At 51.9% G+C, this 23,119-nt stretch overlaps 1 protein-coding gene across 1 annotated transcript in view; it reads left to right on the top strand.

Annotated features, from left to right (window-relative positions):
* The first annotated feature begins 15,194 nt into the window (after positions 1-15,194).
* Positions 15,195-23,119, top strand: part of LEMD3 (LEM domain containing 3) — a 78,875-nt gene continuing 70,950 nt past the window's right edge. The window contains exon 1 of the mRNA XM_074942101.1: positions 15,195-16,784. Within this exon, the coding sequence (XP_074798202.1) occupies positions 15,275-16,784 (1,510 nt within the window). The 5' untranslated portion in view covers positions 15,195-15,274. The remainder of the gene's footprint in view (positions 16,785-23,119) is intronic.

Here is a 23,119-nt window from a genome sequence, read left to right as displayed (position 1 = left end):
CTGAGGATGAGAGATTTGTCCATCTCTCCAGGCTGGGCCCTTCTGTATAAGCATCTCCCTTTTAAAGGTTCATCCTTCAAGACTGGTATACCTCAAAGGTGCAGTGGGGCAGGGCTGCCTGAACCCAAAGCTGCTCTTTAACCCCTTCTTGCCTGGTGAAGGGTTTGTGCATCTTGTCACACCAGGGTAAAAGTGTTCACTGTCTTTGATGTCAAGAATGGGTTCTGGGATACTGAGCTAGATGAAAAGGAGGACTTGTGGGACCTTAGAAACTAACAAATTTATCTGAGCATAAGCTTTCGTGAGCTACAGCTCACTTCCTCAGATGCATTCAGTGGAAAATACAGTGGGGAGATTTATATACGCAGAGAACATGAAACAATGGGTGTTACCATACACACTGTAACCAGAGTGATCAGGTAAGGTGAGCTATTACCAGCAGGAGAGCGGGGGGGGGGGGGAACTTTTGTAGTGATAATCAAGGTGGGCCATTTCCAGCAGTTGACAAGAACGTCTGAGGAACAGCTGGGGGTGGGGGGGGGGTGGGAATAAACATGGGGAAATAGTTTTACTTTGTGTAATGACCCAACCACTCCCAGTCTTTATTCAAGCCTAAGTTAATTGTATCCAGTTTGCAAATTAATTCCAATTCAGCAGTCTCTAGTTTGAGTCTGTTTTTGAAGCTTTTTGTTGAAGAATTGCCACTTTTAGGTCTGTAATCGAGTGACCAAAGAGATTGAAGTGTTCTCTGACTATCCCCTCCCCCCCCGCTCTCCTGCTGGTAATAGCTCACCTTACCTGGTCACTCTCATTACAGTGTGTGTGGTAACGCCCATTGTTTCATGTTCTCTGTGTATATAAATCTCCCCACTATATTTTCCACTGAATGCATCCGATGAAGTGAGCTGTAGCTCACAAAAGCTTATGCTCAAATAAATTTGTTAGTCTCTAAGGTGTCACAAGTCCTCCTTTTCTTTTTGCGGATACAGACTAACACGGCTGCTACTCTGAAACCTGAGCTAGATGAGCCATCCAGAGACCTGGCAACTCTTGCCACACCTTCTGGTATGTCCCACTGGGTACAAATGCTTATGCCACAGAGATGCTCCAGTGTAAACTGAATCAGGTACTAGAGGCACTCCCCAGCATCAAGATTATAGCTGATGATGTTCTTATTGTAGGAGAGGGAGAAGTCAAGGAAGAGGCAATCCAGAACCATGATATCAAGCTGCTACAACTCCTAAACAGGTGCTGGGAACAGAATAGTAGGCTGAATGCAGACAAGTTGGAGCAGAGGAGAGCTGAGGTCCCCTACATTGGACACCTGTTGACTTCTGAGAGACTCTGAGAAACTGAGAGCCAATAAGGAAATGCCTAGACCAAAGGATGTAAAGAAGTCCAGCAATCTTTAGAGATACCCTTACTATCAGAAGCCTGTGAACCCGAGAGTTAACACCCAATTATGCAGTGTGGGAATAGTCAGAGACCCAAGAACAGGCATTTGAAAGAGTCAAGAAAATAATAACAGAGGCACCAGTCCTAAAGTACTACAACCCTGCGGAGCAGCTAGAGCGACAGTGTGATGCCTCAGGAGGCCCAGCAGCAGCACTGATGCAAAGCCAGGAACACAAAGCATTTGCTATAGCGCCCTGACACACACGGAAAGGGGGTGTGCTCAGATAGAAGAGGAGCTACTGGCTATGCTCTTTGAAATGGAATGATTCCATCAGTTCACCTTTGGGCAAAAGGCAGACATGCAGTCTGATCATAAACCATTAGAAAAGATTAAAAAGAAGCCACTGGTGAGAGCAGCCAAATGATTACAACACATGTAGAGACTCCAGTACTATTGTATGAGGATAAGGTACTGCCAAGGAAAGTTACTACTGGTAGCAGATACCCTGAGCAGAGCAGAGCACAACACAAATGGCTCTGGAACAGGAGATGGAATCAGTCAACATGCTACAATACCTTCACAGCTCTGATGGGGGGGTTCCAGCAAGCCAACAAAGCACCAACAGGATGGGGTGTGTGATACAGCATGGCCAGAGGGCAGCAGGAGAGTGTGGTTTTTTTTTTTTGAAGCAGAAAAGAATTTTATTTGTGTAACACTTACAAGGAATCACCAAAAAGGATAAAGCAAAACTATGCAACAAAACAAAAGCAAACACAAGGTATAACACAGCAGCCTTCAGGAGGAAGAAGTGTTCAGACTAGCCTGGGCCCAGAGCGGGGGGGCTTCCTTGACACTCGTGGTCTTCCACCCTCCTGAGTTACCTGGTGGCCTAGAGCGGGGGGGCTTCCTTGACACTCATGGTCTTCCACCCCCTAGAGTTAGCTAGCGCCACGCCCAGTGTCACCGATTATTCCTCTCCTGAGAGTGCCCGACAAGATGGGCATGGCTGTGGGGTGGGCAGTTTGAGGGTGGGGGGGACGTACACCACGTGTGATAGGACCCCTCCTAGGTGACAGTGATGATGGTATCCACAGCGGCAATGGCTGGGGCTGGGGTCTCTCGCTCTTCCCCTCAATCAAAGGATCAGACGGAGGGAACCGGACGGGGTCACCGAGCAGAGAACCTCGGACAGCGCCCACCGCTCCTCGAAGGCGTCAAGGGAGTCGGTGGACGCCGCCCAGAGGAACTCCAACCGGATACGTGAATGTACTGAGGAACGGAAAACGGCCCTACAATCGCAGGATGCTTCATTAGCCAACCTCCCCTCTCTGGTTTTATAAATGGCTGTTTTAGCTAGGGCTAGGAGGAGGTTAACCAGGAGATCTCGCGATTTTGTGGGGCCACAGATGGGGAGCGCGTAGATAAAAAGGTGAGGGGAAAAGTGTAGCCAAAAGCATAATAAAATATTTGTGAGGAGCCAGAAAAGGGGCTGCAGCCTGGCACACTCTAAATATACGTGCGCCAGGGTTTCCCTCACGTTGCAAAAAGGGCAAGTATCCGGGATGGGGGTGAACCGTGTCAAAAACACGCCCGTGCTCACAGCTCCGTGAAGGAGCCGCCAACTAATGTCCCTGACGGGCCTCGGGACCAAGGTGGAATACAGGCTGGCCCACCGGGGTTGCTCACCCTCCAAAGGTGGCAGGAGGTCCCGCCACTTTGTATCGGAGCAGGACACCAGGGTGTGGGCATGAAGGGTGTGAAGCGTGAGTGTGTATAGATATTTCCGTGGCGCGATTTCATGCACCAGTTCATGCAGCTGGCTCGCAGTGAAAGGGTGAGGGGTTTGTTGGGATCTACAGGGTAGGGGCCCAATTGAAAGGTCCGGCGGGCCTGGGGTAGAGGGCGGGGGGGGGGGTGCGCCCTCGCGCAGGGCTCGGTTGAGATAAGCCTGAGCAGCGGGCGTCAAGGCGGCCTTCACCTCCTGAAGTATGCGCCGTGGGGTACGAGGTTTGGAGAGCCCCATGAGCCGAGCGAGCAGCAGGGGATCCAGCCAGTCTCCCCGGTCGTAATCCAGGAGGTCTCTGACTCTTGTGACTTCCGCCAGGACCAAACACTGGCGCACCAAGCGGGACTCCGCCACCTGCACACGGAGCTGGGGGTTGTGTAGCAGGGGCTCCGCGAGGAGATCTGCTCCCACGGTGGCCGCCACGGACCTGGTCGTTGAAAACAGTTTCCAGGTCTGGAGGAGGTCCTGGTAGAAGACCGGCAGCCCGGAGAGATCTCGCGGAAAACCTCTCGGACAAAGATAAAAGAACTGCCGGTCGTATCGGAGCCCTTGGAAGCGGCGCAGGAAGGCGTGCGCCAATATGCTCCACGTCGAACTACCTGCACTATAAAGGAGCCTCTGCAGGGCCTGGAGGCGGAAGACACGGACCTGAGTGTGCAGACACTTCAGGCCCTGCCCTCCTTCCTTCAGGGGTAGATGAAGAATCCCAACAGGGGCCCAGTGCATTCCTGACCAAAAGAACTCTAGAATCAATGTCCGGAGGTTGGTCAGGAAACCCGGGGCCGGGACCAGGGTGTTGAGCCGGTACCAGAGCGTGGACAGGACTAGTTGGTTAAGCACCAGTGCTCTCCCTCGGAGGGAGAGACAGCGGAGTAGCCTCGTCCATTTCCGGAGCCGCTCTATCACCTCGCCTTCTAAATTTTGCCAGTTCTCCGGCGGAGAAGGGTGCGTGGCAGAAAGGTAAATGCCTAGGTAGAGCAGTGGACCCGCGCTCCACTGGATGGTTTGAAGCGCGGGTGGGAGGGAGCTCACCCGCCGCCAGTCCCCCACCGCCAAGCCAGAGCTCTTGACCCAGTTGACTCAGGCGGAGGAGGCTGCCGAATAGATGGCCTGGCAAGCCTCCACCTGCGCCAAGTCCCCCAGGTCCTGGACCACGAGGAGCACGTCATCGGCGTACACTGACAGGACCAGCCGCAGCTCCGGCTCCCACAGCACCAACCCCGTCAACCTCCTGCGGAGGAGACAGAGGAAGGAGCTCGATCGCCAGAGCATACAGCTGGCCTGAGAGGGGGCACCCCTGCCGTACTCCTCACCCGAAGCTGACCGGTTCGGTCAGGGTCCAGTTGAGCCTAACCAGACACTCCGCGGAAGCGTACAGCACCTGGAGAAAACTCACAAACTGAGGTCCGAATCCAAACGCCTGCCGAGTGCCCAGGAGGTACCCATGGTCCACTCTATCAAACGCCTTCTCCTGATCAAGAGACAGGAGGGCGAACGACAGACCGTCTCTAAGCCCGAGTTACAAAAGATCTTGGACTAGAAATAGGTTGTCAAAAATGCTGCGACCCGGGACAGTATAGGTCTGGTCTGGTCGGATCACGTCCGCCATCACGGACCCTAGCCGCAGCGAGATTGCTTTCGCTACGATTTTGTAGTCCGCGCTAAGGAGCGAGACGGGACACCAGTTTCGTAAATCGCGGAGGTCCCCCTTCTTTGGCAACAAGGCGAGCACCGCTCGCCTGCATGAAAGAGGGAGGACCCCGCCCTGCAAAGACGCAGACCAGACAGTGGCTAGGTCTGGGCCAAGGATGTCCCAGAACGCGCGGTAGAACTCCACGGTCAGCCCGTCTATGCCCAGAAATTTATTGGTGGGCATGCGACGGAGGACTTCCGAGAACTTGGCCAGGGTGAGAGGCAGCTCTAGACGGTCTCGGTCGCCCACGCTGACCGTGGGGAGTTCCTCCCAGAGCACCCTGCAAGCGCCAGGATTGGTCGGATCAGGGGAGAAAAGCCCTGTGTAGAAGTCATGGGCCCTCCCACACATCTCCACCGGATCCGTGAGGGGGGCGCCGTCTTCTGCTAGAAGGCAGGTGACGTGTTTCTTGGCCCCCCTCATTTTCTCCAGGGCGTAGAAGAAACGGGAGCCGCGATCCATCTCCCGAAGGAGGAGGATGCGGGATCGAACAAAGGCACCTTGGGCCCGATGGTCCTCGAGGGCCCAGAGCTCCTCTCGCTTCTCCCGGCATGCTCTGCAGAGGAGAGGTTCCTCGGGGCTGGCGGCCAGATGCCTCTCCATCTCTAAGACCTCCCGTTCCAACTGCTCTATCGCTGCATTTCTCAGTCGGCTGGTGCCCCGAGTGTAGTCACGGCAGAAGAGCTTGGCGCGCACCTTCCCTAGATCCCACCATCGCCGCGCCGAGGGAAAGGCACGCCGCTGCTCTTGCCAGGCTAGCCAAAACTCCCGGAAGGACGTCACAAAGCCCTCATCCTCCAACAGGCTGTTGTTAAAGTGCCAATAGGCCGGCCCCGGCCTCTCTGCATGGAGGGAGGCTGTTATGGTGGCTAGATGATGGTCGGAAAATGGGGCCGGCTGAATGTTGGAAGAGTGGGCTTGTGAAAGATGGAAACGAGATAAATAAATACGGTCCAACCGAGAGTGGTGTGACCGATGGGCCTCCACCCGGACAAAGGTGAACGTGGAAGTGTCATCTGGGTGGTGGTCACGCCAGATGTCTACTAGGGAGTGATGTTCGACTATTCCTCAGAGAATGTTCGCAGCAGCCGGGCTCAGCTCGGCCCCTGAGCGGTCCTGTTCCTTGAGGGTGGTGTTAAAGTCCCCTCCCAGGACTAAGCACTCGTGAGAATCTAGGGTGCTGAGGAAGTCGGACACCCGCTGATAGAATTGCGGCTGCTTTGGGCTCGTTGTCAGGGCATAGATGTTAACGAGGTTGACCACGAGCCCCTCCATATGGACTCGGAGATGCAGCAGGTGGCCCGGCACGGCCTCAGTGACCCCTAGCATCTCGGGCCGTAGGTTGGGGGAGAACAGGGTCGCCACTCCAGCTTGTCGAATCACGAAGTGGTTGAAGTAGACCCCGTCCCCCCACTCCAGCCGCCAGCTGTCCTCGGCGGTCGGATCCGTATGGGTCTCCTGCAGGAAAACCACAGAGTACCCCCCTTCCCGAAGGTAAGAGAGCACCTGGGACCTGCTGAGAGCCATGCTACAGCCCCTGGTGTTCAAAGTTGCAATAATGAGGGGCGTCATGCGGAGGGCTGGGGGGGTGGGGTTCCTTGTTGGCGGGGGTGTTCGCAGCCCCCGGCGGGTCGCGCAACAATCCGTGACCCATCCCGTAAGTGAGTAAATCGTCACGGAAGCTGCGGGCCCACCCGTAGGCCGCAGCACCGTGCCTTCCTTTCCCTTTACCCTCCTTTATAAGGGCCCTTGTGGCCTGGAGGATTTGATCAAAGTCCCCCCACAGTTGGAGAGCCAGCTGTACCCTGTTGCGTGAGCCACAGATGTCTTCTAAAAACTCTTGCAACGCTTTTCGCAGCTCATGCGGGGGTGGGGTTGCGATTTCCGGGTTATTCCCTGGTGGGGCTCTTGGTGCAGCCTCGTGGTCCGCTGAGGTGGGCAGGCAGGGTGCAGACCACCGACGGGGTGTCTGACAGGCTAAAGTTATTAGGTCCATCTCAAGCCTTGGGGTAGAAGGGGATGGCGGAGGGAAAATTGCAGCTCCTAATGGGTCACGGCAGGGAAATGCAAAGGCTGCTCCTTGGGGGGGATCTGCAAAAAACGGGGAAGAAATAACCCGGGGGCGGCAATAGCATTGCAGGAGGAGGTGGATTGGGCAGGGACAGGGGTGGGGGCGGGGGCAGAGGCGAGGCTCTGGGCTTCGGGAGGCAAGCAGCTGAGAGGTGGTGTCTCCCGAACAAATTCGAGGGTTAAGGGGGTTGGGAGGGGGCTCCCAGTGATGCTAGATGCAGGCTCTGTGGTGGATTTGGCAGCCATGGCATCAGGTGGTGGACCACCTTCTGCAGGGTGCTCGACCGGGAAGGCAGTTAGGGGGAGGGAGCATGGGGAAAGGGGAACTGGGGTAAGGTTGCCCAGATCGAGGCCAGCCGGCAGGAGGTCATTCTCTCCCTGGGTGACCGGGGTCAAACCTAGGGCCTCGATCTCCTCATACATGGAGGAGAGGTCGTCTTCTGCCACCCCGGGGGTCTCCCCTCTGGCGCCCGCTACGACGGTCGCTTCAGGGTTCGCGGGGGGGTTCGGATGATATTCGGGCAGAAGGGGCTTCCTCAGGGGTCTCGGAGGGGAGGGTTTCCCGTGGAGGGGAGATTCTACCTTCCAGTGCTATTTTGTTTTCCCCTCCCGACACTGGCGGCTGGATCTCAGTCATGGGCATAGCGGAAGGCACAGTGTCAGTGCCTCCCTTCCTGGTCTTCCGGGGGGCCTCCGCATCGGATGGGTGCAGCAGAGCTCGAGCCTTCCGCTTGCCTTGCTTTCCCTGGACTAGGGTCCAGTCCTCCATAGCATCGTCTGGGGGCTGGTTAGCGGGGGTCGTGTTGGGGGGCAGAGGCGATGGTTCAGGGGCTCGCGGGGGGAACGGTGAGGCAGCACGGGGGGGGGGGGCGGTTCTCCTTGGGGCAGGCCCTCTCCTATGCCCGGTAATATCTTTGCTGCACCCTCCTCCGTAGGCTCTGCTGGATTATTAACAGCAAGGGTGGGGCTCCCTCACTCATCTGGGCGTTGTAGGGGAGGTGTCTCTTGGGCCCGGGCAGGAGCAGCGGTGGATCGAGCAAGGGGAGAGGTGGTTTCAGATGTCGGGCGGCCAGGGGCGTCTGCAACGACGGAGCCGATGTCCCGCCGGGTCTCGGGTGCCCCTCCCCGCCGGGCCAAGGGGCAGTCTCTTCGGACATGCCCCGCTGATCGGCAGAGGTAGCACCGGGCCTCTCCTGTGGAGTAAAAGACCCGATAGCGGGCTCCCTGGTAGGGGACTAGGAAGGACCCTTCGAGCGCTTCTCCATCACGTGCCGCCGGCGGTGGTAAAAGCTGCACTTGCCAGCGGAACGAGAGGACGTGACGGAGGGTGGGGTCCTTGCAGCCCAACGGGAGAGGGCTGATGACAGAAACGGGTTTCCCCAGGGTGGAGAGAGCAGGTAACAGGGCGGCATTGGGTAGAAAAGGAGGGACGGAGGTCAGGACTAGGCGGACGCCCAGGTCTTCTAGTGGCTCCACGGGGACAAACACCCCCCGCCCCCACCGCCAGGCCCTTCTTCACTGCCTCCTGGGCGGCAGCCTCCGATGCTAAGAAGACGATGACCTTCCCATACATTTTGGAGACCGCCACAATAGCCATGGGTCCTACTACCCTCGCCAACGTCTGCACTTATGTCTCCACGTGGGGCGAGGCAGGCACCAGGAGGCATCGGACACCGTGCTTCCTGGTCATGGTGGGAAAGGGGCCCCAGCCACTATTGATGGTGGCGGAGGCGGTGGGCGGGAGAGATGACGAGGTGGCAGACGAGGGGGCTGCCGCCGCCCAGGCATACGTCCTGGGGGCTGAGGAGGGGACACCCACAGAGCTGGTGGAGGAGGCAGCAGGGAAGGACGCCGTGGTCGGTGGCAGGGCCGCAGCAGTGGGGGTGGCCCCTGCCACGGGGGGGCCTGGTGGTTTTGGCGGGGCCCTTCCCCTTCTTCTTGCCCTGGCCTTTCCTGCCAGCTGGGGGGGCTCCCCTAGAGTCTGGGGAGGTGATGGGCATGGCAGCGGTGGAGGTGATCCCGGTGCCCTCCATTGCTGATGCCTCAGTGGGGGCGGTGGCAGGTGGTTAACAGGAGTTGGGGTCAGGTAAAAAGGGACAAGCTGTGGGGTGGACAATTCGGGGGGGGGGGGCACATGAACCACCGTACGCTTGTACAGAGAGTCCTGTTTGGTTGGCTGGTGCTTCTGGCCCACACGGTGGAATCAGGGCGAGCAGCTGAGTCCAGAGGCAGATGTTAAACAGCCAGCAAAGACAGTGGAGGGGGGCAGTGGTGAAGATAGTAGTGTGGGGGTTGGGAGGACACAGATGGATCGGGGGGGCAGCTCTGTGCCACACCCCCTGTGTCCCTACAAACACAGTCAAGGCCTCCCCCCAGACGAGAGCACAGTTCGAAAGTTACTCAGTCTTAAGGCCCCCTCCACAGCGATTTGTAGATTCCCTGGGTGGTGTTCCTCCAGTAGACGGCTTTTTCCTTTTCTTTTCTGGGCTTTCTTTGCAGCTGTAGCATTCCAGGGATGCCGGAACAGATGATAAGAGTCTCTCTCGGCCAGATATGGGTCCACAAACAAACAGCAAGCGGCTGGGTCTGGGTCCCTCCACTCTCCCCCTCCGGGGAGCAGGTCAGCAGGCCCCCCCTCTCTCAGGGGGTTTCAGCTGGAGCGGTAGCAGCATCTGAGGGCAGGCGGGGGGGGGGGTGGGGTGGGGGGGGGCTGACAGCCAGCCGGCAGCTGACCAGCACTCAAGCAACAGCAGAGAAACAAAAAAAAAAAGCGGGGGGGGGACAAGGTGGAAGAGTGTCTGGCCCGGTCAAGGGGGGAAGCCAAAAGAAGGGGCAAAAAGCAAGGAAAGCCCAGGCCAGGGGGCAGCAGGAGAGTACCAGAAGGGAGCCTTATTCCCTGTAGAGGGAAGAAAATTTGCTATAAATTAATTAAAGCACCTGAAGCCAATTAAAGCACCTGAAGCCAGTCACATGATAAAAACTCCCTGTTTCAATCAGACAAGAGGAGGAGTTGGAGCAGAAGCAGAGAGCAGTTTGGAGGGAAGCAGAGGAGAGTTTGGAGAAGTGCTACGGTGGACTAAGAAGACCAAGACCCTAGGTAAAGGGACCCCTGATTTGTGCAGACAGAGGGCAGGAAGCCCCATAAGCTGAAGGGCAGGAGAGGGAAGTAGCCCAGGGGAAGGAACTGCTAGTTCTAGTGGTTTACTGCTATCCCTAGGTTGGGACCCGGAGTAGAGGACCCTAGGCTGGGACCCGGAGTAGAGGGTGGGCCTGGGTCCCTCCATCTCCATTCCCCTCCTCTGGGACACTAGTGGGGCAGTTAATACCCCAGTTCAGGGGCAAGAAACAGTGCCCTGAACCCCCCCCCCCCCCCCCGAAGAAGAGAAAGCATGAGACCCATCACAGTAGAGCTGGCAATTTGCCATGGGTGCTACAGATAGTAAAACAATTCAGACTCCAGAACTGGCCAGATGGCAAGAAGCAAGTTCAGCAGGAGGGTAACCTCCTGCTATCTGCTGAAGGAAGATCAGCGAGTGCAAGATAGGATTTTATTTAAAGGGGACTGAGCAGTAAGCCCAGCAGACTTAAGCACGGACATCATGAGGCTGATACATGCTTCATACCTGGGGATTGAGGCATGCCCAAGAAGAGCCAGGGATTCCTAGGCCAGAAGGGACCATTGTGATCATCTGTGTTGTATCATCCTGGATAGCACAGGCTATAGAACTTCCCCAAGATAATTCCTAGAGCATATTTTTCAGAAAAACATCCAATGTGGATTTTAAAATTGTCACTGTTAGTGAATCCACCATGACCCTAGTGGAATTGTTCCAGTGTTAATTACTCTGGGGATTAAATATGTATTTCCAGTCTGAATTTGTCAAGCTTCAACTTCCAGCCATTGGATCCTGTTGTTATATCTTTCTCTGCTTGATTACAGAGCCTATTAACTATTTTTTCTCCATGTAGATACTTATAGTCTGTAATCAAGTCACCCCTTAACCTTCTGTTTGTTTAGCTAAGTAGATTAATTCTGTGAGAGGAATAGAGGAAGCTGCCTGCAGGACCCTTGGGGCCTGGAGCAGACTTGCTAAAAGAGCCAACCAGAGGCACCTGGCGCAGGGAGGGAACCTCAAGCATCTGGCTCCTTGTAAGAGAGCTCTTGTGGAAGAGCTGAGCCTGGGAAGTCTGCAGTGGAGTCAGCTGTGAGTAGGACAGTGGCAAGCCAATTCCCAGAGTGGATCTTAAGAACTGGGAAAAAAAAAACCCACTTGAAGGAACCCTTTTGCTCAACCAGGCTCTCGGGTAAGAGCCATGCCCAGGACAGATATTTGGAACTTTGAGTTTTACTTTTGAGTTGACTTTGTCTGAATTAATGCAGATCCCTAACAAGGGTAGTGACTGGTTTAGTAAGTGTGTGGAATCTGTGTAAAAGGGTCTGGAAAAGGGAGAATCAAGAGCAGGGGGCAATGCAAAGACACTGCTGGTGGTATGGGGGTGCATGGGACAGTCAATTCATTTACAGAATCTATCACTATATTTCTCAGAGGTAGACTATTTGGAGGACACTCAGGCAAGAACTGTGATCAGGAAATTGAAGGCACATTTTGCAAGGTACGGTATATCTAACATGCTACGCTCAGACAATGTGACAGGTTTCAGAGTAGCAGCCGTGTTAACCTGTATTCGTAAAAAGAAAAGGAGGACTTGTGGCACCTTAGAGACTAACAAATTTATTTGAGTATAAGCTTTCGTAAGCTACAGCATGAAGTGAGCTGTAGCTCATGAGAGCTTATGCTCAAATAAATTTGTTAGTCTCTAAGGTGCCACAAGTCCTCCTTTTCTTTCTTCAGACAATGTGCTGTACCCTGCAACAGAATTCAAATATTCAGTGCCAAATGGGAATTTAAGCACAAGACAACTTCCCTTGGGTATCCACAAAGCAATGGAAAGGCGAAGTCTGCAGTAAAGACAGCCAAGAGGCTGACAGCCAAGGCAAAACAGACATGAAGGGATCCTTACCTGGCAGCTTTGAACCATCAAAATACACCCTCCCAGGGACTAGATTAGGGGTCTCAAACTCAATTTACCTTCGGGCCAGTGCCAATCCTCCCAGTGGGCCAATAATGTCACTCATGCCACCCAGAACCTGCCCCCCAATACTCCAACCCCCATCTGCCTAAGGCTCTGGGCTGGGGGTGCAGGCTCTGGGAGGGAGTTTGGGGGAAGGAGAGGGTATATGGGGACGGGGTGGGGGTGAAGGCTCTGGGAAGGAGTCGGGGGTGCGGCGCTTACCTGGGGCTCCAAGGCGGGGCAGGCTGGGGGGGCCTCCGCGTGCTGCTGCTGCCACCAGGCACCGCCCCTGCAGCTTCCCATTGGCTGCAGGGGCGCTCAGCATGGGGGCAGTGTGCAAAGGCACAGCCCTGCCCAGCCCCGCCCCGTGCCGGGGCCACAAGGAGGAGCCAGCAGCCACTGGAGTGAGCAGGCAGATGCCGCTGAGCTCCACTGCGCTGCCAGGGCCCCAAGGGAGAGACCCGGCCCCAAAACTGCTGGAGCCCCGCGGGCCACGTTGGGGAGGTTCACGGGCCGCAGATGGCTCGTGAGTGGGGAGTTTGAGACCCCTGGACTAGATAGTAGCCCAGCACAATGACTGATGGACTGGAGAACCAAGATTCTGCTTCCTAAGAGGGGCAGTGTGTTTCAGTCCAGCAGAGGAATGATGAACACTACACAGAAGCAGTTAAGAGAATACCAAGTTAAGCAGGGAGCACTTTACAACAAAGGAGCAAAGACTTGAGGCTACTTTGCACAGGGGAGCAGATCTGGCTTAACCATTAAATAGCCACCTAAAGAAATGGGAAAAGCGAACAATTGAAAATTCAGTGGGACACAGGTCATATGAAGTAGTTACAGTCTCAGGTCAGTGGTGGAGATTAAATCAAATACAACTGTATAATAGCAGCAGAGAGCTGGCACGCTTGGACAAACAGGGCCAAGCCCAGGACCAAGAGGACACAGAGCCTTGACTAAAACAATTTTGTTAAATTCACAAAATGTGGTGATTGAGCAGAATCTGCATTTTTCAGAGGAAAAAATTGTGTGAAAAATGTTGTCCAGCTCTACCACCCATAACAACAAAAATTGTTTAAAGATGTAACAATCGGCATGGAACTTGAAGAGAGGAGCACAGGGTGCAGGAGGGAAGAGTTTGGAGTCACCACGTTGTTCCTGGTGGGAGGAGAAATTGGTGATGGGGTCAGGTATTTTCTTTTATGCAATTTTCTTTCTTTACAAAGAACAACATGAGTGAGTTTCCTTGCTCACAGAATCCAGCCTCTTTGGGTATATCTACACTACAGTAAAACAGCCACAACTGTCTTATGTCAGCTGACTTGGGCTCAATTCCAAAACTGGACATGTACACTGCAATTTTATAGCCCCACAGCCTGACCCCCAAGAGCCTGAATCAACTGACATAGGCCAGTGATGGGTGCTCTATTGCTGTGTAGACAAACCCTTTCAGACCACACCTAGCCCAAAACCTCTCTCTAGGCTTCTTCCAGGGCCAACACACAGTACTTTGTTCAGGGGACATACAGACTTACATCTGCCTGTTTTAGGCAGTGTTCTTTGTTGGGTTTGGTCCCCTATTGTTTCTTTCTTTTAACCTGAATGAAAAGCAGCTGTTAACCTCACCAGCTTCAGTGTGGTTTAACTCAACATATATCAGTATTAAACTGACATTAGCCAAAAGTGCAGTGCAATGCCCAATTACAGGCCCTAGTGATCTCTGAGGAACTGACGACTACTCGGCTGGCCAGGGCTACTAGTAGCCTGAGACAAGTACTGAGCTTGCAGCACTCCTGTTCCTCTTTACTGCATTTCAGACTGTAGCGAAGGGAAATGTTGTTGAGGGTGGTCCTCATTCCATAGGTGCAGGAACTAGGGGTGCAGGGGGTGTGGCAGCATCCCCGGCTTGAAGTGGTTTCCATTATATCCAGGGTTTACAGTTTGATTCAATGGCTCTCAGCACCCCCACTAAACAAATGGTTCCAGCACCGCTGCCTCATTCAGCAGGAATAGGGATGGAATGTTGGAAACAGAAGATCCTGTGGCAGTTGCAAATGACAACTGGCAATTCCTGGCTACTGCTGTAGATAAAGATAATACCTAACATTTACAGAGTGCTTTTCAGAGCTATTTGAAATGGCTCCTCCTGAAAGAGCAATAGGGCTGATTTTTGTGCTCCAGGTGAGCTCTACTTAGTAAGGAATGGAAAGAGAGGCAAAAGTGATTAATCATTCTCACCATTCTAAAAGGCCTTCTAAGCACCTGCATAGTCTGGCCCTGCCTCCAGCATAAGTTGAACAGCCTCAGAGCTAATAGTCTTCTGTGTTGAAATGAGCCTACAGGGGTGGGTACAGATGCTGAGGACAGCTCCCTATTGCCATGCCCTCTGCCTCAGCCCTAGTCTACACACAAAATTTAGATCAACCTAGATCCGTCACTGAGGGGTGTGAAAAATTCATAACCTCGAGGTCTGGACCATAATTAAAGTAGCCAAGCCTGCAGTGTAGACATGACTAGGTCGAGGAAAGGCTTGTAGAAGCAAATTGCCTACACTGACTGCACCCCCCCCCCCATCTTGATAGCATATCTTATCCACACCTATTTCAGACTTGTTCTGCTGCAGCTTTAATGGAGCAATTGGTACTAAATCTAAGCTTGCCTCATTCTTGTATCCATGGCTCCATTTTCATGCATGTGGCAGAGGGGATGACTTTATATGTCCACCATTTACCCCATGCCACTTCACACAGATTTTTGGCTGCAGGAGGGGGACCCAACTTTGCTGGGTGGAGCCCAGCCTCCTACACCATTCCCTCCTGAGGCCCACCAGCCGCCTTCCTGGGACGCCAGAGAATGGCAGCAATCAGCGCACCCTTCGCTACCGAGTAGCTCTCACGGCTCCGTCCCCTCCGGCGCCGCCCCGCTTGGCGCATTGCAACGCGCTCTTCTCGCAGGGGAGGGCCGCGCTGCTCGCAGACGGGCGTGCACGTGGGTGTCGTTCAGCCCCCCCCGTGCCCAGCACCAGCGTAAGGCCGTGGAGCGCAGCGCAGGCCATGCTTACGCATAAGGGTAAGCTCGGCCCCCGGGGGAAGTGTCCCCTCCCTCTCCAGTCTGGCTGGCGTCTCCGGCGGGGGGTGGCGCTTCCAGGGTGACAGACGGGTCTAGGCCACAGTCTAGTGCGCACGCGTCAGTTCCGGCGGGGACGGGAGAGCGGCGCGGCGCGTGGGTAGGCAACGCCGCGGCGGCGGGGTAGAGGAACATGGCGGCGACCGCGCAGCTCACAGACGAGGAGCTGTTCTCGGAGCTTAGGCGCTTCGGCTTCTCCCCGGGGCCGGTCACCGAGAGCACTCGGCCCGTCTACCTGAAGAAGCTGAAGAAACTGCGGGAGGACGAGCGGGCCGGAGCCCGCGGCGGCGCCAACAAGACCCGGAACAGCAACAACAATAACACGGGGGCCGCGGCAGCGCCGGGGGGCGGCGGCAGGGCGGCCCCGGGCATGGGGGCCCGGCCGGCCAGCCCCGGCCAGCCCTCCTTGCCGGGCGGCGCAGGCGGGGGCGGCCGGAGCCGCGCAGCACCCCCTGTCGGGGGCGGCAAAGTGCTGCTGGGCTTCAGCTCGGACGAGTCGGATGTGGAGGCCAGTCCCAGGAGCCAGGCCGGCGCCGGGGGCGGCGGCGGCGGCAGCGGCAGCAGCCGGAGGGAGCGGGCGTCACCCCCAGTCCGCGGCTTGAGGCCCGCAGCCTCCCATGGAGCCTGCAGCGAGAGGAACAGTTCCCCCCCGGAGGCGGCTAGGAGGAAGCCCAGTGCCTGGTGGGGGGCGGTGGCCAGGAGACCGACGGCCACGGCGGGGGCTCAGACTCAGGGCATGCGGGAGCCTGGGGAAGGGGAGGAGGAAGAGGACGAGGAGGAGCGGCAGTGGAAGAACCGGACTGTGAATGGTAACAGGCACCCCTCTTTTGGTAGCAGGGCCGAGTATTCCGACTCGGAGGAGGAGGGGGAGAGAGCCAAGCAGCAGGTATTGAAGGAGGAGACTGCAGCCCGCCAGCACCGGGCCAGACGGAGCCTGAGCAAATCTGCTGCCCCATTCACGGCCAGCAAATGTGCTGCAGCGGGCGCTGGCATGATGGAGACGGGCCAGCAAAGGGCTGGAGGAGGCGGCGGTGCTGGTGTAATCGCAATGAATGACAGGGCGGAGGCGGCTGCTGCTGGAAGTCTAGACAGGGGCAGAAATCAGGAGGAGGAGGCAGCGGTGACGAGGGGGGGAGACTGTGAAAACTTGGACACCAGCCCTTCCATCCCCAGATACCGGAGCACTTCCTCCAAGAATTCCCCTCCACTCTTGGTACTGCCGCAGCCCACAGACATGGACAGCAGCAAAATCAGTGACCCTCTGGGCACTGTTAGGAAAGCAGCCAATAATCATGTTCTCAGCGGTGCTACTGGTGGCTTTAATATTGAACCCAGGATTTATTCAGCTACTAACAGCCTCTCTCTGGGTGCTGCAACCCCTTCTTCCCTTAGAATCAATCACTCCAACCACACGGGCTCTAATCACACCTACCTGAAAAACACCTATAAGCAAAAGCTTTCTGAGCCTGAGGAGGAGCTTCTCCAACAGTTCAAGAGAGAGGAGGTATCCACCACTGGAGGCTTCAGTGCACATTACCTGTCCATGTTTCTCTTAACTGCTGCATGCTTGTTTTTTCTGATACTGGGACTCATGTACGTGAGAATGAGAGGTTCGGGAGTAGCCGAGCGTGGGGAAGTCAACAGTAAGTATTAGGTCAATGGTAAGAGGGGTCTCTTACTGTAATGAGGCATACACTTACTCAATGCTATTTTGCACTCTAACACTTTCCACTTCAGGGTCTTGACAGCATAATCTTCCCAATGCATCTATAGTATAGGTAAGTAGTGTTCCCACTTACTGATGTATAAATTGAGGCACAGAAGGATGAATTGCTCGAGGTGTCCCATGAGTCTATTTGACAACTGTGTAGAACCTGACTTGATCTCCTGTTCTAACCTGTTGACACCTGTCTATCTAGCATGACTTTTCTGTTTCACTAAGCACTTTGATATTTGTTTTATGTATTGGTATGATCTCAGTAAGATTCATCTGCATTCGGATGTCTTTGGGCCAAACAGGGCTGGAATTCACCTGTAGCTGCCAAATGGTAAAGCAGATTAAGTTTTAATACATAAGTGAAGCTGTGCAATCAATAAAGCATAACCCAGGTTTGGATGATATTTTCACAAATGAGGTTATACTGCAAAAGGTTTGGTTTTGCTCTAGGACAGTGGTTCTCAGGCCTGCCAAGGGAGGTGCAGGAAAGTGTTAAGGGAGGTGTGAGCTGTGTGCTTTGTTTTGAAGAGCTCTGGCTGTTAAACCTGGGATGCTGGGGCTCCTGCAGAAGGGCCATGCACACCCGGGAGGTAGGGGTAAAAGGTACAGCCACAGCTCCGCTGCCCTGGGGCGGCTGACAGCTGCTGCACTGCCACATAGGCTCAGATTCCTCTGCCCCCTGCCCTCACCAGGGGGTGGCTTAGGATCTCATCTCATTTCCCCTCCACCCCCCACAGTCCCTCACCTGGAGGTGGCAGACTCCAGCTGTTAGCCCTGGGGTGGCAGCAGTGGTACAGAAGTAAGGGTGGCAGTGGGGCGCTACGTCTTCTGTGAAAAGTGATATTGACAAATATAATTTTTTTTCCCACATTGCCACCCCTACTTTTGTGCTGCTGCTGGCATGGCGCTGCTTTCAGAGCTGGGTGCCTGTGTGTGTGTGGGGGGGGGCGGGGGGGTAAACAATTACAGAGGGGTACTGATCAAATAAGTTTGAGAACCACTGCTCTAGGTTGATGTGATGTAGTGCTTTCTAGCAGTGATCTTAATCTAAATTTGTTAAGATTGAGTATCCTATATAAAATAAAGGTTGAGGCCTTAGTTTGAGCATCATAGCAGTCTTTTAAATCTTCACATAGTACCTGTTTGGACTTCTTAAATATGTGAAAGTAACTTTTAAAAATGACTTAAAGTGAATTTAGAAACTGCCATTCTGTAACCACAAAACACATTTCCATTTTTGTATCTATCATCTCAGGGTGGTGAATCATGCTAATTCAACTCTTGGCCTCCCTGAAATGGGCATCAAAACTGTCTATTAACTGTAGTGGTATTTTCTTTATCTAGACAGCTGTTCATTAGAAATTAAAAAGATGACAGAATCTTGTCTTAAAGAGAGTGAGCAACAGTTAGATGGTAATGTGTAGTCTGGTCTTGGAACAGTGACTGAGATGAAAAGCTGCATATATCTTTAGTTGAAGTAAGTGTGTAACATACAAAATAAACAGATGGAGGTGCAGTCACTGCCATAAATTGCTTGCAGACTAGATAGACAAACTAATTCAAGACACAAATACAATAGATGTAGGTAGATCAATATATTGGAATATAGCAAATGTGTATTTCCTTGTGTGTGCAGTGCCCTAGCACAATGGGGCCCTAATTCCTGATTGACGCCTCTAGGTGCTACTGCAATACAAACTATTAATGTATCCCTGGAACCTACTGGGTCTCCTGCAACAGCATATAGTTGTCTGATACATTTTGAATCTTTCTGCTATTCTGGGAATGGGAAAGAATCCCCCCTCCTCCCCCCCTCTCTGAACACTATCCTTTTGCCTGTGGAAAGGGATGTAGCAGTTACTGTGCCATTTTTGTGGTCTACCACTGACAGTAGCCTTCTCAAGCAGTAGCAGAGTAATAGGTATGTAATTGTCAGTTTTATTGCTACCCACGTGGCTCAGAAGAGCTGCAGTGAAACTGGGCAGTCTTCTGCTCTTTGGGAAAGCTGTGAACATAAGGCAAAACACTGGAATAGACTGAATACTCAGGAAGATATTCCTGTAATGTATAACCACAAGGGCTAGAAACTTGCCTCTTTTTATTAAGTGGTACTGAGCATCACAACTCCCAGTGAAGTTTTTAATAAAAGACGAAAGTGTTAAATTCTGAAGATTTTGATGGGCAAGCTTTCCACTGGTGAACACTCAAATGGATTTTATAAGCCCTCCTGAAGACTAAGGTCTAGTCTACAAAGTTAGGTTGACATAGCTACATTAATCAGAGGTGTGCTGTAGCTGTGCCAACCTAACCCCTAGTGTAGACGCAGCTAGATCGATAGAAAATTTTCATGGATGTACCTACTGTTGCTTGGGAGGGTGGTGGTCCTCCATGAATGGGGAGAAGGGGTGGGGGGGAACCTTTTAATCAGTGTAGGCTGTGGCTACATTACAGACTTATGCTGGCGTAGCTGTGGTGACCTAGCTATACCTGTATAGTCTCCGGAGTGTGGATATTCCACAAGCTGGATTTCTCAGTCACTGTACAAAAAGTACTTTGTATGTAAATGTATCTTGAACTCTTTGTATTTGGAAGAAAGCTACTTCTCTTTTGAATCAGAGTTTAGAGCAGTGGTGTCATAAGAACGTAAGAATGGCCATACTGGGTCAGACCAAAGGTCCATCTAGCCCAGTATCCTGTCTTCCGACAGTGGCCAGGGTCAGGTGCCCCAGGGGGAATGAACAGGTAACCATCAAGTGATCCATTCCCTGTTGCTCATTTCCAGCTTCTGGCAGACAGAGGCTAGGGATGCCATTGATGGACCTATCCTGCAGATATATGTTCAGCCCTCACACTGAGCAAATATGTCAAAAAAGGTAAAGGGGTCACAATCAATGCTTGGTCCTGTTCTGCTTCCTTTCCATTGTCTAGGTGGTAGAAAGGCAGCAGAAACCACCTGTATGTTCCCTGCTGGAGACTTCTCTGATGAGCGGGAGCCTCTAGAGGGCTATAAATACGAGGCTGTGCGGATACAAAATTTGTATCCACAAAAATGATCTGCGAATATCTGCAGATTTGCAGGGCTTTAGATGTAAAATTTGGATCCGCATCCATCTGCAATCGGCAAAAATGGTCCATGGATATCTGCATCTGCAGATATAAAGTGGACATCTGCAGATTTGCAGGGTTCTAACTACTAGCCAATAGGTGGGCTATTATTTGATTAGTCAGTTTGGTACGGCAGCCCCCATTTTTTCATTCTACCTCTCTCTCTCTCTCATCTTCCTACTGTATTTTCCACTGCATGCACCTGATGAAGTGGATTTAGCCCATGAAAACTTATGCCCAAATAAATTTGTTAGTCTCTAAGGTGCCACAAATACTCCTCATTCTTTTTGCTGTTACAGACTAACACGGCTGCCACTCTGAAACTTTTTCTGTTGAGTGTAAGACATGGTAAGAGGTGGCTAGTCTTTTTTTAAACCCCATTCAACACTTCGATTAGAAAAGTGGCAAGCACTAACTCTTTCATGAAGTAAGTGACTTGTAAACATCAGTGCATACGTTCTCATTTCCTGTGTAAGTTGTGTGCACATTAAATTAGTCTCTAGCATATGACCGGGCATTGAGTGATGGAAGTTCAATCACTATCTGACTGTTATCTTTCAGTTCTAATTTTTTCAAAAAGCCTTAACAGCTTTCTTTTCCTACCCCAAACTATTAAAAAAAAAAAAAATTTATTTGGAATATTCCATAAACTTGTAAACTACATTTCAGCTTATGTCTGTCACTTTGCACCGGAATTACAGTGTAAAGAAATGTTATTTTAAATATTATTTTTAATCTCTCCCTCGAAACTGGCCCTACCTCTTCTCATAGTTCACCATCATTGTGTCAAGAAACACTCCTGTTGCGAAGCACAGCAATAAGAGGGTTTAATTTCAGACTGGAGCATTTTTGGCATAACTTTTTTTTTTTTTGCTTGTATTCAGTTGTTTCCCACAACTGGGAATCCTCAAGGAATGAGTAAAGTGCTGTGTGGTTTATACCTTAAAAACTCAAAAATTCACTTTTTACAATGCATACACATCTTTCACTTACATAAAAGTTTTTGTTTCTTAGCCTTAGTAAAATCTAACTCACTCCAAATATGTAAGCCAGTAAAGGTGAAATCCATTTTTTGCTGAACTGTATAAAACTTTTAGCCCATGACAGCGTTTACTCTTTGGACCCAGTGGGATGTTAGTGATCAAGCTGTGATACTGTGAATACAGATAGCTGTTAAGTGTCTCTGCATGATCCGCCAAGCACTTCGAGTGACTGCTCATCTTGAGTTAACTTCTTGTGTTTTTTCACAGTAAAAGAATGGGAAATTCAGATAAGGATTCTAGAGATGTTACCTCCACTCCAGCAAATAAGTCTTGAGTGCATAGTAAGGTTTCTGTTGGCAAAATAAGAAAAAGAAGAGTATTGTATAGTGCAAAGTGAAATTGTTAAACTGGTTCAATACATCTTGGGAAATAACCTTTCTGGCACATCACTCTAAAAGCAGTGAGGACAAGAGACCTTAAAAGAAAAGTAGTATATGTTTGGAGACTTTATATGGTAGGTTGTATATAAGAGAGACAAGGTGTGTCCAACTTCTGTTGTTGGGAGACAGGATTTCAAGCTTACATGTAGCTGTTCTTGTCCCAAAGAAGAGCTCTGTGTAAGCCCAAAAGGTTGTTTCTTACCAAAAGAAGTTGGTCCAATAAAATAAACTATTATACCCCCCTTGTCTCTATAATAGCTTGGGACCAACACAGCTACAACACTATATGCATTCTATATGCAGTCAGTACTTTGTGTAGTTTGTTTCACAAGTGGCAGAGTAGAAGATATGTGATGCGGACAAACTCATTAGAAATTCTGGAGACTCAGTGGTCTGGCTCCTTGTTGGGGTCATTGACTTGTTTGGAGGTAGTCTAAAGTTATGAATCAAATAACTGGAAAGCAGAGCTAAGAATCAATGTCTTCATACTGGGGCCATGTTTTGGGTCCGTTGGCCAGGAACCTGAATCCTTGATTAAACACTCCAGGTTTGTGGCCATTTTGGAACTCTTGGGAGCAAACTGGATTTTTAAGAGGTAGAGTGCAGTGCTACTTATTGGTGGAGAACAGGGCCGTGAAGGAACTTGGTTACAGTAAATTCCTTTCATTGATCACCATCTCTAAGCTCATTTTGTTATCTGAAAATAATGCTATTATCTTTTGCTTTGTACATGACTACTTTCTACCATGAGATGATTTTGAAACTGGAGCTACCTGGCGATTTAGGTCTGAATGCAGTGCTTACAGTAATAAAAACTAATTGTTGTTGGTTAACAAAATGTGTGTGGTGTAAGCAAACAAAGATCCAATATTGAATCGGAAAATGAACACATAGGCCTAAAGAGGATGAAATTCTTTTGACCCCTTACGCTATTTAACACTTCTTATCCATGACCTGGAAGAAAACAAAATCATCACTGATTGCACTTGACCCCAAAATTGTGGGAGCAGTAAATAATGAAGAGAACAGCTCAACAGGTGACCAGTTCCAAGCAATCTTGGTTGGTAAGCTGGGCACTAGCAAACAATATGCATTTTAATATGGCTAAACGTATACATCGAGGAAAAAATGTAGGCCATATTTACAGGGTGCGGGACTCTATCCTAGGAAGCAACAACTCTGAAAAAGATTTGGGGGTCATGGTGCGACTCTGTTGCCAAAATAGCTAATGCAATCCTGGGATGCATAAACGGAAATCTTGAGCAGAAGCAGAGAGGTTATTTTACCTCTGTATGTGGCACTGGTGTGTCTGCTGTTGGAATACAGTGGGCAAGTCTATGCTACAGAATTAAGTCGACCTAAGTTATGTGGCCGTATAGCCACCGCAGTAATTAAATAGGTTTTACATGTCCACACTACACTCCTTGTGTTGGAGGTGCGCATCCTCACCAGGAACACTTGGACTGATTTAACTGTCAGTTTGGGGCGTTGTGGGACAATTTCTGAAAGGCAGCAACAGTGGATGTATAGGTGGCGTGTGACTCTTGTGTTTGGGGTGGCTGTGCTTGAGCGCTGGAAGCTCCCTAGAAGCGTGGGGGAGGCACTGGTGCCCGGACCGTGGCCCCACTCCTTGCTCCCCTGTAGGCTCCGACTGCACTCCATACTGAAGCATTGCCCCAGCTCTGCCTTTTCTCCCGTGCCTCTCCTCCCCCTGCTCACACTTCACCCCCTCC

Source organism: Natator depressus, chromosome 1, assembly GCF_965152275.1.
Source record: "Natator depressus isolate rNatDep1 chromosome 1, rNatDep2.hap1, whole genome shotgun sequence".
Taxonomy (NCBI): Eukaryota; Metazoa; Chordata; order Testudines; family Cheloniidae; genus Natator; species Natator depressus.
Note: the sequence above shows the minus strand (reverse complement) of the source record. Positions and strands in the feature narration are given on the sequence as shown.